The 13,644-nt window shown below is 40.1% G+C and overlaps 1 protein-coding gene across 7 annotated transcripts in view; it reads left to right on the top strand.

Annotated features, from left to right (window-relative positions):
- The window catches only part of EXOC2 (exocyst complex component 2), a 250,127-nt gene that overhangs the window by 38,215 nt on the left and 198,268 nt on the right, over positions 1 to 13,644 (top strand). For all 7 annotated transcript variants that reach the window (XM_036444761.2, XM_036444758.2, XM_045584201.1 and 4 more), the window contains exon 2: positions 7,336 to 7,496. In XM_036444761.2, coding sequence (XP_036300654.1) covers positions 7,379 to 7,496 — 118 coding nt within the window. In that variant the 5' untranslated portion in view covers positions 7,336 to 7,378. The remainder of the gene's footprint in view (positions 1 to 7,335; positions 7,497 to 13,644) is intronic.

Below are 13,644 nucleotides of genomic sequence, written 5' to 3'. Positions count from 1 at the left end.
GATTTGCTTATTTCAAACATTTATATATAATTTACGTTATATAGTATGTGATTCTTTGTAACTGGCTTCTTGGACTTAGTATAATTTTTTAAGAATCATTCATTTTGTGGGATATGAGTACTTCATATTTCATGTTTCCTTTTTCTATAATATTCCATTTGCAAGGATGTACCACATTTTATTTACCCTTTCATCAGTTGTTAGACTATTGAGTTGATTCCACTTTTTTTTGGCTATTCATTAATAATGCTGTGAATGTAAGTTTTTATGTGAATGTAAGTTTTCATTTCTCTTAAATGTATGCTTAGGAGTGAAATTGATGAATCATAGAGTTTGTGATTTATATTTAACTGCCAAACTGTTTTCTAAAGTAGTTGTAACTTTTACATTCCCACCAGCAATCTATAGTGGTGCTAATTTCTCCACAGCCATGTCAACATGTTATTTTTTGGCTTTTTTTTTTTAAATTATTATTATACTCTGTATAATATATTACCTCATTGTGGCTTTTATTTTCATTTCCCCAATGAATGATATATTTTTTAATTGTATTTATTTATTTATTTTTTACTATTGAGTTTTTTTTAATGTATTCTAGATACAAGTCTCTTATCAGATATACTATTTTCCAGTATTTTCTCCTTTACTATGTGTTGTCTTTTTACTTTCTTGATGATACCTTTTGAAGCACAGAAGTTCTATAAATTAAATTTATTGGGGTGACACTGGTTGATAAAATTCTATAGGAGAGAAAAACCAAGATGGTAGCATAGGATAGACACCTAAATGTAGCCTACCACAACAATTTTAAATTTACAACTGGAAAACAGAGCAAACATCGCCCTGAAACACCAGATGGCTGGCTGAGTGGAAGCTCTACCATCTAGGAAGGGAAGAAAAGGGATGTTGAGCCTCAGGAGCTGTGGAGGTGCGGAGACCTATGCACATGGAAAGGGCAGCTGCGGAGTTCCCTGCTGTCATACTTCTGGCGCGAGGAGAGGGTGGGCTGAGTATGCTGCTGGCTTACTCCTGGTGCACTGAGAGGGCGAGCAGCTAATGCGCAGCTGGCTTTCTTTTTCAGGAGGAAAACAGAACCGCCCTATTGCACTGATAGTCCAGTCAGGGAGAGGCTGGACTGTCAGGCAGTGGGCAAAGCTCTCTTGGACTCTTGAACTGGACCCTTTTAGGGAGGGGCTGACGCTACCCCGAGATTCCACCCCATCTAAGCAGAACACGGAAGCCTTCTCAGTGGCTGGCTTTCTTATTCGGGAGGGAAAAAAAATCTCCCAACTGCACTGAGAGACAACTCTGAGCTGGGGAAAAACTGGCTGTCAGGGAGCAGGCAAAACTTGAGAACAGCTTTCTCCCAAGAATAGGACTTTCCTAAGGCGGGACTGACAGGGAACCAAAGCTTGTCCACACCACTCCAAGACTCTGCCCCATCCAAGCGGAGCACAGAAGCCCTCCTAGCTGAGACATTGCTGATCCTCACAGCCAATTGGCTTGGAGATCAACTCTCCTCAGTGATACCAACAACAAGCAAGGCTTAACAAGACTTCACACACAGCCCACAAAGGGCTGCCACCAAGACTGTCCACCTCAGGAAACTGGGAAGGTTGAGCTACTGGGCTTTGCCAGGACACCTAGCACACAAAACTATTCCATCAAATCAGAGAAGCAGCTAAAATGCAGAGAAGAGGCAGGACACAAAGGAAGGAAATGGAGGAAAGTAAAAGAATGGACATTGAGTTCAAAACCACAGTTATACGGTTTTTCAAGAATTTCCTAGAAAAGGCTGATAAAAGAGGAGATATAAATGTGATATCTAAGGTTTAATACAGCAAATATTAGAATGATGTAGAAAATGCATTGTACAAGGAAAGAAAATAGAGACTTTGTTAGAAATGGTAACATTTAAGCTACACCTCAAAATATTGGTAAGGTTCTAACAAACTTGGGAAGACTTTCTACTTAGTTGAAATAAGGTAAAAGAAATCATGAGGCATAAACATACTTGTTTATTCATGTGAAGTCAATAGGTTTATATGGTAAATGTCAGATGACTGAGGGAAATGATTGAGGGTGAAGTAGGAATGTAGAAGAATCTGTTTTTTTTTTTTTTTTTACAGGTTTTAATAAAATATTAAGGATTTTACCCTAACTGGTTTGGCTCAGTGTCATCTTGTGGACTGAGAGGTCCCCGATTCAATTCCAGTCAAGGGCATGTACTTTGGTTGCAGGCACATACCTGGTAGAGGGTGTGCAGGAGGCAGCTGATGGATGCTTCTCTGTCATCGATGTTGCTAACTCTCTTTCCCTCTTCCTTCCTCTGTAAAAAAATCAATAAAATTCATTTTTTTTTTTTTTAAGTACTAAGGACTTTCTAGATACTGGTGACTACTGAACAGTGGGGTGTCATGGGTGATTTTTTATTTTTATTTAAAGAGGGATGATGTTGATGAGATATATATTTTGGAGAATTAAGTCTGTTTCAGTATCCAAGCACAGAAGATGAAGGTCTTAACTAAGGGAGCAACAATATAATTGAGAGGAATATTTGACTTTGAATTCTGATAGAACGATTCTGAGTATTCCAGGGATAATATAGGGAAGAAGAGAAATCAAAATAACCTCTAGTTATCTCATTTGGTTTATTGGATGATGGTAATGTCTTTTGTTTTTTCACTTTTTTGTTGTTGTTGATTTGCTGTTTTAATTTTATTAAATATACTAGAGCCACAGAGCATGAAATTTGTGCATGGGTAAGGCCCCTAGGCCTGCCAGGCAATCAGAGCCGATCAGGTTCCCCACCTTTCTGCCTCAACTTCTCCTTGCTTCCTCCTTCCCCCCTTTGCTCCCTCAGCACCCCACTGCAGGTCGCCCACCATGCTTCATGCCACCCCCTAGTGGTCAGCACAAGTCATATTGAGTGATTGAACTCCCTGTCTCCTGGTTGAATTCCTGAGAGGACAATTTGCATATTAACCTTTTATTATATACAGTAGTAGAGGCTCAATGCATGGGAATTCATTCAAGAGTAGGCATTTCTTCCCCCAGCTGCAGGCACTGGCTTCCATCTGGCATCTGGGACCCAGGCTTCTCTCTGGCTACCACCAGAAGGTGCCCTGAAACTAGGTGCTTTGCTCTGGCAGCTGCTGACAGGCGCCTTGATCCATGTTGCTTCACTCCAGCCCAGCTTTGTCCAGAATGATGCCCGGCAGGATTTGGGTCTAATGAGCATGCTACCTTTATTATTATAGATAGGATAGGATTATGTAGGCTTATTTGATTGCATTATTGGCCATGAGATTGAACTCAGTCTCCAGCTCCCTCCCATTTTTCATAGGACATCAAGTTTATATTATATAGTTAAAAAACCCAACCCTTTAATCACATAGTTGCTCTTTCTGGTTTGGCCAGCCATACTAATGAGTTGTCATGAATATTACATAACTATGATGTTGAGGGCTGATGAATAATGAAGACACTCTTGGAGTTTTAGATCCCTTCAGAAACCAGGGACAGAGTACAATCACAATCTTTATTTTACAACATACTCCAAACTCAATTAGCTTTATGTTCTGGCATCCATCTCCACATTTCCAGATTCTATGACTATTCTACCATTATCTTGATAGTCAATTGTAGATAAATTTTATAACTTCCTTTCCGTCTTCATCTTCCTTTCCTGCTCCCCAAACAGATATCAGCTTCTTTGCCAGCCTCAATACCACATTTGGTTAAATAAGTGATCAGTTCCTGCATTGATAGGATGATATATAAATCTTATTTCTTTTGCTTCTTTTGGAAGGTTTCAAGAGCTTGTTTTTGGATTGATCCTTTCATGGCACCTGAATATTAAACTGGGATCAAAGTTTGTAATACTCTTAAAGTTTTGTTTTTCTATTACCTGTTATATTAGTTTGCTGGGACTGCCATAACAAAGTCCAATAGACTGGTGGCTGAAATGAGAAAAAATACTTTCTCATGATTCTAGAGGCTGAAAGTCCAACATCAAGGTGTCAGTAGTGTTGATTTCATTAAAAAATTTCTTTTAAATAGATTTTTAGAGAGGAAAGGAGAGAGAAAGAGAAAGAAACATCAATGTGAGAACACAACATCAATCCGCTGCTTCTTGGACACTCACTAGTGTGGAATGAGCCTGCAACCCTGGGCATGTACCCTGACCAGGTATCAAACCAGCAATCTTTTCATGCCTGGGACAAAACTCAACCAACTGAACCACAAGGCAGGGTTGGTTTCTTTTAAGGCTTTTCTCCATGGCTTTTAAGTGGGTGTTTTTCCTTGTGTCCTCACATGGTCTTCTCACATGTGTATCTGTGACCTAATTTTTTCTTATTAGGACACCAGGCATATAGAATTAGGTCCCTAATATGACCTGATTTTTAAAAAATGTATTTTATTGATTTTTCACAGAGGAAGAGAGAGGGACAGAGAGTTAGAAACATCAATGAGAGAGAAACATCGATCAGCTGCCTCTTGCACACCTTCTACTAGGGATGTGCCTGCAAACCAAGGTATATGCTCTTGACCAGAATCGAACCTGGACCTTTCAGTCCGCAGGCTGACGCTTTATCCACTGAGCCAAACCGATTTCGGCAATATGACCTAATTTTACCTTATTTCTTTAAAGGTATAATCTTTAATACTGTCACATTCTGAAGTACCAGGAGTTAGGACTGCAACATGATTTTTTGGAGAGGGACACAGTTCAGCTTGTCTTATCTGTTTCCTGTCTTAATCTGTTCCTCTGGACCTTTTCCATTTATCTGACTTCCATCTCTCTTTCACATATTTTTCTGACCATATCATAGTCTTTGGTTGTCCTTGTATATTTTCGAGTTAGGATGTGAACAGCTGATTGGTTTAGTTTTCGTATGGACAGAATTTGTAAGAGGCTTTTCAAAAATGTATATTTTTATTGATTTCAGAAAGGAAGGGAGAGGGAGGGAGGGGGGGGAGGGAGGGAGGGAGGGCGGGAGAGAGAGAGAGAGAGAGAGAGAGAGAGAGAGAGAGAGAGAGAGAGAAACATCTGTGATGAAATCATCGATTCTCCTGGACACCACCCACTGGGGATCAAGTCCACAATCCTAGTATGTGCCCCTGATTGGAATTGAATCTGGGACCCTTCAGTTCACAGGCTAATGCTCTATCCACTGAGCCAAACCAGCTAGGGCTGTAAGAAGCTTTTCTATCTGGTGATATAACTGCAAGTAGACTTTCCCTTTTTGGCGTGGAGCCTTACATGACAGGATCTCTGTTTTTTTCCTAAGTCTCTTCAATTTCTCTAGAGAATAATATTCTAGTTATCAGGACAGGGTGATATTGGTAGTGTAAGGGGTTTACGCACCTTGCGGACAGTGGTATAAGTTCAGAGTTAGGTAGAGGTCTGAGGAGTTCCACAGTTTGCTGTGCAGGTTGTCCCTTAATTACCCCTATTTTGCCTTGGCTCCCTGGTAGCCTCTTTTTTTGTTTTTTGTTTTTTGTTTGTTTTTGTTTTGTTTCTTCAGAAACTAAAATTCTAATTCCCACCTGATTGCAGGATGTAGACAAGGGTTAGGGTGTTTATATTCTCATATATGTAGATGTAGCTAATTAGAAAGTTCCTTCTATTTTGTTCTTTTGGGGCATCTGAAGCCTTGAACATTTAATTCCTTCAGGATTCATTAGTGAGGTTTTATTATTTACTAGAAGCCTGGTGCACAGATTCTTGCACCTTGGCCTGGCCTGTGCTGTTGCAATATGAGACCCGTCGGGGGATGTTGGAGAGTTGGTTTTGGCCTGATCCCTGCAAACTAGGCTGAGTGACACCAATGATGCATTAATCCATGCACTGGGTCAGTTTCAGTCCAATCTTCCCAGGCAAGGCCAAGGGACCCCTCTGGTACGGGCCTCTAGTATGCATATAAGATCTTTGGTTAATCTCTTCTCGCCCTTCCCCCTTCTCTTCCCTCTGAGATTCATTAGTCTGTTCCGTGTTTCCCTGCCTGTCATTTCTGCTCCTGCATTGAGCACCTGCCCCCTGGTGGTCAATGTGCTTTATAGCTATCGGCCAGTATGCCAGTTTCTTAGGCTTTTTTATATCTATACTTATAATAGGGTAATATGCAAATTGGTTGGGATGCCGTCATGTAATGACTGATCAGGACGGCGGGACAGTGAACAAGTGATGGAGAGCTACAGAGGGGCAGGGCAGCGAACAATGTGCTGCAGAGAGCTACGAGCGGCAGTGGGCAGGGTAGCCAGCTGAGGCAAGCGGCAGGGAGCTACTTGCGCACGGATTCCTGCACAGGGCCACTAGTATATACACTGAGTGGCCAGATTATTATGATCTCTGAATGCATAATAATCTGGCTACTCAGTGTGTATCCTATATAATAAAAGGCTAATGTAAAATTGTTCCCTGGACCAGAAGTTCCACCAGCAGGCAGGCTGGCCAACTGCCCATGTCCCCTCCCAATGGCCAGGCTGGCCGGACCCCACACATGCACAAGTTCATGTACCAGGCCTCTAATGTATACATATATCTATATACACTGAGTGGCCAGATTATTACGCGTTCAGAGATCATAATAATCTGGCCACTCAGTCTGTGTGTGTGTGTATATATCCTATTTAATAAAAGAGTAATATGCAAATTGACCATCACTCCAACACACAAGATGGCTGCCCCATATGCTCAAAGATTGCTGCCCCTATGTGGACACAAGATAGTCACCACAAGATGGCCAGCAGGGGAAGGCAGTTGGGAGGGACCAGGCCTGCAAAGGAGGGCAGTTGGGGGCAATCAAGCCTGCAGGGGAGGGCAGTTAGGTGTGACCAGGCCAGCAGAGGAGAGAAGTTAGGGTGACCTCTATAACTAGATCTCCAGATTGCTCAACAAATCACAATGTCTCGTTCAAGACAACCAAGTTAGTACAAGACTAATGACTTGACAATTGGCTGCTAAAATATTCACTGCTAGTACTAGTGGAGAGAAATGGTGCGCCTGCATGCAAGACATGAAAGGGAAATGAATGCAGCACAATTATAGTAATCAGTCATTAGTGAATGTTGTAGTTCGTTATTAATAATTATGTGTAACAGGATATTATAAAAATTAAGTTATAAAATTTTTATTAAAACATTAATTACATACCATTATTGAGTGGGCCACAAAAATATTTGTTGTGGGCTACGTGTTTGAAATGCTTGATTGAGAGTGTTCTTAGTAAACAGACAAAAGTTTAGAACTACTACTTAAGAATACTTTTTCTCTTTTGGTACCTAATGTATATCTAAGTTGGCCTTAATTCTTTTTTTATTTTTCAACAGATTACCTCTGTAACTAGATCTCCAGTTTGCTCAACAAATCACAATGTCTCGTTCAAGACAACCTCCACTTGTGACAGGCATCTCTCCAAATGAAGGAATACCTTGGACCAAGGTCACAATTAGAGGAGAAAACTTGGGAACTGGCCCAACTGACCTCATAGGTAAGGTCAAGGACTATGCTGTGTATCCATTGTAAATGCATTTTTATATTAAGACAGTTGAGTCAAGATATATTATTTTGAAATAGTGAAGATGATGGAAAAACATTATTGTTGTCTATGCAAAATGGTCTGAATAAAAATAAGGATATTATTTGATTTTCCTGTTAAAAATCATCATTTTATCAAATCTTATCTATATTGACTTGCACCAAATTCCTTTAGAAAGTTTCCCATAGTGGAAATTTGTCTCTATTTCCTCAGTTTTGCTCTCTCCTGCTTAGATTGCCAAAGGTCTCCTTTTTTTCTCTTTAATTTTTCTTTCATGATACAACACTTAGTATTCTTTCTCAAGGGCTCTGGGAATTATGCCTCTTCTGTTCCTTCTTGCTTTTTAAATTAAACCTAAACTCTATCTCCTGGTGATGTCAGTACCACTTGGCTCTTACTCCACCTAAAAGAGACTATCCCAAGTGGAGGAGAATTATTTGTTTCCTTTTCTCTACCATATAGCTGCTTCCTCATGTTGGAGAGCACCACCACTGTTCTGAAATACAATCTCTGTCTGCCAAGCCTGGACTCTTACAACCAAAAATCTTCATACTAATTCTCACCCATGTTAATCTATCTTTTTTTTTTAATTTAGGATCCCCTAATATTTACATATTTAGAGCAAGCTAGGTTTTAGTTTTTAGGTTCATTTTATGTTCTTTTAATCTTTTAAGCTGAAGGACATGAATGATAGATTATTATGCATCCAGTTGACAAGAATAAATATTATTAGACTAGAGGCCTGATGCATGAAATCCATTCATGGGTAGGGTCCCTAGGCTTGGCTGGTGATCAGAGCTAGTCAGGGCCTTCTGGCTGCCAGCTGGGGCCTTTCTTCCAATTGCCGGCCAGAGCCTCCATTCCCTGACTGCTGGCTGCTGGCCAGGGCCTCCCTTTCCCACCTGCTGGCTGGGGCCATCCTTCATTCAGTGCCATCTCCTGGTGATCAATGCACATCATAGCGAGTGCTCGAACTCCTGGACAGTCGAACTCCCAAGGAAACACTTTGCATATTAGGCTTTTATATACATAGATTTGTTGCCTACGATAGGAAACTCCTATTAACAGTTAACAAAATACAATAGTTCTACAATAATAATTACAATGATGATGTTGAAAAATTGCAAGGGCCTGTTTTGTGACAACCAGAGTTGTAAACATTGTATAAGTGACAACTCATTTTAGTGGCTAGTATTACTGAACACTGGGCACTTGGCTTCTTTTCCCTAATCTACCAGAACCTGGTGACACTAATGGGAGATAGAGCATGCCTATAAAGAAATAATTTACTTTGATGATAGTGGATAAAGGTTCTGAATCATGAGCTACCCTCATCAAAGAATGGTAATTGTAACCCAACAAAAAAAGGTACCTTTATTTACCTATTATCTTTTGCCACCTTATTGTGCAATGATGAAGAGTTTTGTTTTCACTTTACTTAGATGAAGTTGAAAGATCAGACAGCCATCTTAGTTTCCCCTCACCACCCACCCTCACTCTTACCCTCAACCCCAGCCTCTCATATAGTAATTAACATAGGACAAACGGGTTTTTCAGATTTAAGTCTTTCTTTCTTTTTTTTTTTTTTTTTTTTTGCTTGTAAGATGGTTGCTTTTTCTCTTCCCTTCCTAATGTTGCCATTTTTTCAACACATTCCCCAAGCCTTCTTCTCTTATACTCAGATCTTATACTAGAGCAGAATTAAAGCTGCCTAAGGCCACACCACATGACCAGTAAAAGGTGGCGGCTTAAGAAAGGGGTTACCATAAATCAGCTGCCAAGAGTGGGGAGGCTAGTTCTGTTGCCTTCCCCTCCGCTGGGAGCACTCACCACCCCAAGCCTTGGAAAGCTATATTTCCAAAACTATATTCCATTCCACCACAACAAAGCTTTCTCAGGGCACACAACATAAACACTCTCTTCCCCAGTCCCTAGACAAACAGCACTACCAGGCTGGAGGCTTCTCCTGCAACCCCGGGCCAGGATGCCTCAGACCCCCTGTTCTCCTCCGGGCACCTGAGGTTTAGAAGTGGTGGAGTCAGAACCCAGGGCAATTTTCAAAAGCCCAGGAGAGTCCAGACTGCTGGTAAGCTGAACCTCACCCACTCACAACCCAAGCCCTGTAATACCACAGCCAGGCTGGCTACTTGAAGGGGTTGCAAGTTTCAATGTTCCCTGCAAGAGTCAGTGTTCTCTGCATCCTGGCAGCTGGGAGTGAAAGACAGCCCCCAGCCCTTTGGCAACCCTGTCCCTCCTGAATTAGATATACATACCCTGAGATTTCTGTTTACTCCAGAGAGAGAGAGAAATGGAGGATGCAGTGGGGACCAATGAGGGAGTAGGGTGTGGCGATTCATGAAGGGAAAGGGTAAGGGCTGGTTAGAGTCACATCTCTGCCCAGGACAGGGACTGGTTAAGGGGCAGTGGGCCTGCCTGTCATTTTGTTGTCAGCATCCAGGTCACTGGCACGCTTGCTGCATGCAAACACATCCCTTGAAATCATCACAACCGGCTAAGAGGCCTCTAACAGCCCCTTAATAATTAAGCTCCAACCCCTTGACAGAAGGAAGAAACTTATATACAGGCACTCTAGCACCAGGTGCTATGGTTTGCCTCTGAGGACCATTTTAAAAGCCATAATAATGATGATCATTAAATAAAATAATTTAAAAATATATATATTTTTATTGATTTTTTACAGAGAGGAAGAGAGAGGGATAGAGAGTTAGGAACATTGATGAGAAAGAAACATCGATCAGCCGCCTCTTGCACACCCCCCACCAGGGATGTGTCTGCAACCAAAGTACATGCCCTTCACCGGAATCGAACCTGGGATCTTTCAGTTCGCAGGCCTACGCTCTATCCACTGAGCCAAACCGATCTCGGCTAAATAAAATAATTAATAGTATATTGTTTTCTTCCAAATCTTTGGGAAAATGAAATTCAGGTTTTTGACCCATCCTGCAACATTTATAGTTGCCTGTGGCGAAGCCCAGAGTGTGTGGGGGAGTCTGGAGAGATTGGTATTCAAGGTGCAGAGGCACACTGTGAGGAGGGGTAGTCTTGGGATCCCCATCCGCATTCCATTTGCAGGGCTGTTGGCACCTGTCTGCCTGCCACCCTTACCTGTGGATGCAGTTTCCATGACAATGGGTGGCGGCTAGGCAGAGTTCAAGCCCAGTTTCTAGGGCACCATTTCCTGGGCCCTTGCACCCAGTCTCTGGCTGGACTCTCCCACCTGCGGTGCCGGCCTCATCCCCCCAGTCTTGCCTCTTTCAGCATGATCACTTAGTTCTCCCCTTCTTCCTGGTCCCCAAATCACTGGGACCTGGGGCCAGCTCTTCCTGGGGATCAGGCGGGCGGGCAGCACGGCCATGCCTGGTGGTCTCTGGGTGCGGTGAAAGTGGATGATGGGATGGAGGTGTGGTGGCTGGGCAGGCTGATGCTCCCTGCTGCTGCCTTCCCCTTCTCCTGGACTCAGGGCTTGGTGGCTGTGGAGTACTCACCTCCACCTGAGCCACAACTCCTGATGAACTGCTGCCTGCCCTGATCCCCACTTCAGCTCCTTCTCCTGTTGTGGGCCAATGGGAGGGGTGGGGGGAAGTGCAAGTGTAGGCTTGTTGGCGCTTCATAGCCACCGGTAGTCCTAGTGATTGCTGGGCTTTTATATATATAGATGTTGGTTAGCATAGTGTGTTTCTCCCTGTCTGTGAAGTGGAGACCTTGTACTCTGGCTTACTTAAGCATTGGTGTTTGTCAGTGGTTCTCACTCATACCTTTTCTTAATGTCTTCTAGAACTTAAAAAAATTTATCTTGCCCACTAAGTCTCAGTGTCAAAAGAGCCTAATTATGGTTTTCTGTTTTTTAAATACAAATGAGTGTGAGATACAGCCAGGGAAGAGAGCAAATTAGAAATATGTTTGTATGGTCAGTTAAGCTTATTTTCCTGTGAACTCTGTGAGGGTATACGAATCCATTGAGAATGAGGAAAGGAGAGGCTGTAGTATATGCTACTGAATATAAATTCTGGTTTCCCAAATACATTTATATGGATTCAGACATTCTCTTGATTTATTTATTAATTTGATAAAGTACTAGAGATTATGAGTTGGAACTTGTTTTTCTTGCATTATAGCTTCTGATCTATAGATTGTTTTTGGCCATCCAGAAACTCCCTTTGAAAAGAGAAAGTGAACTGAAGCTCCACACTATGATTAATAACTAAATTTTGCACATCCCAGATAATTCTTTTTGCTAGTGTTATTTAAATGTAACACTTTATACTGTTTCTCTAGTTATAATTGTTGATTCTTCAGTAAATAAATCACATTTATTCTTATGAAGATAGTCTTATCTAATCCTATGTCTTGGTTTTTTATATAGCTCATTCTAGAATTTTCTTTACCCACAGGGGAAAAATCCCCAGAAAGTATGAAAAGAGGCCATAGGTTACATCCCACATTTTAGTAGGCAGTCATTGTGAACTCCTGAAAATGATGGTTACTAGTCTATGTAATTTTTAATCTTGCTTTAGTTTTTGATAATGCTATTCTTATTTGACTAAATGTGTATTACTTTTATAAAACTTGTTAATTCAGCTTTCAACCTGCATATGAATTGCCAAGAAACCATTTTTTAAAAAAGCAAACTTAACCTACTAAATTATTTGTGTTTTTAACTCAGATGATAGCTACACTAGCCAAGTAAAAACACTATAAAAACACTTTATTTGGAATTCTACAAGTTACTTTAAAAAAAGATGTTATTATATTTCATGAAACAGGTTTCTTAGCTTTCAGTAACTTAGCAAAAGTGCTTACAAAATTAAGAATTGGTCTTATGATCCTATTTAATTTTCATGACATTTTAAATGATCCATTTGAATCTATGTTTAAAACTATTTTATTATTAATTTTATTTTAGTTAAAATGAAGAATATATATTAAATCACAGGAACACTGGTAGCAGCTATGACAACATAAATCTACTATTTTTTTGGGGAATAGTTTTTCACTTGTACCATTATGAATATTTATTCATGTTTGCTCATCTGAACATGTTTTCCAGACTTCATGTCTCTGTGGATGATAGTTGTTCCCATTCCTTAGTTTTAATCATAAGGTAGTTCTCTAGCAGGTAACTTATATTAGGAATCACTTTACATTAAGCCCTGACATTTGTTGTTCAGTTTTTCTGCTTTCTGAAGTTAGTATTTAAAATCACAAGAACATTTTTAAAATAATAAAATTAAAAAAATATTAACTTACATATTGCCCAGAGTGATATCAAAATGTCTGTTATCTAAAATTAAACATTTTGTAATTTTAAGCACTTTCCATTCATTTAAAAAATAAACAGACTGATTTATGTATGCTTAAAAATTATTTGAGCAAATATTCATTGAAGTATTTCACAGTGCTTATCTTGGGGATGGGAAGGAGTTCCAGAGATGCTTTCAATCTTTGTTTTAAAAATATGTTTTGATTGATTTCAGAGAGAGGAAGGGAAAGTAAGAGAGAGTTAGAAACATCAATGATGAGAGAGAATCATTGATCAGCTGCCTCCTGCCTCTACTAGGGATCAAACCTGCAATTTGGGCATGTGCCTTGACCATGAATTGAATTGTGACTTCCTTGTTCATGGATCAATCAGTGCTCAACCACTGAGCCACACCATCTAGTCTCAGTTTTTTTAAATTATTTAATTTTTTTTGTAACAAAAATTAACAGGAAAGATATCTAATACATTCCCATTTTGGAAAAAAATAATTTTGAATTCTGAATGCATTTAACAATGTATAAATGTCATTACATATTTTAAAAACCAACAGAAACCTTAATCCTTTAAGTGCTTTATTAGTAAGACAAAATTTCATACATGAATAAATAATAAATGTTTTAGGGGAATCTCTAAAATTCATTATTTCAATGGATGTCTTAAAAATGTAGTTGTTTTTTATTCCTTTATTATTAATATAACATTCTTACTAAATAGTGCTTTAAGATGTAACAGATCATGAATACCCCCCTTAGGCATATGTTTCTGGGGGGAAAAAAGTTAGCATTTATCAAACTTGACTGCTGAACAATATACACTCTA

The sequence above is a fragment of the Pipistrellus kuhlii genome, unplaced genomic scaffold, assembly GCF_014108245.1.
Source record: "Pipistrellus kuhlii isolate mPipKuh1 unplaced genomic scaffold, mPipKuh1.p scaffold_m20_p_2, whole genome shotgun sequence".
Classification (NCBI taxonomy): Eukaryota; Metazoa; Chordata; class Mammalia; order Chiroptera; family Vespertilionidae; genus Pipistrellus; species Pipistrellus kuhlii.
This window is presented reverse-complemented; position numbering and strand designations above follow the sequence as displayed.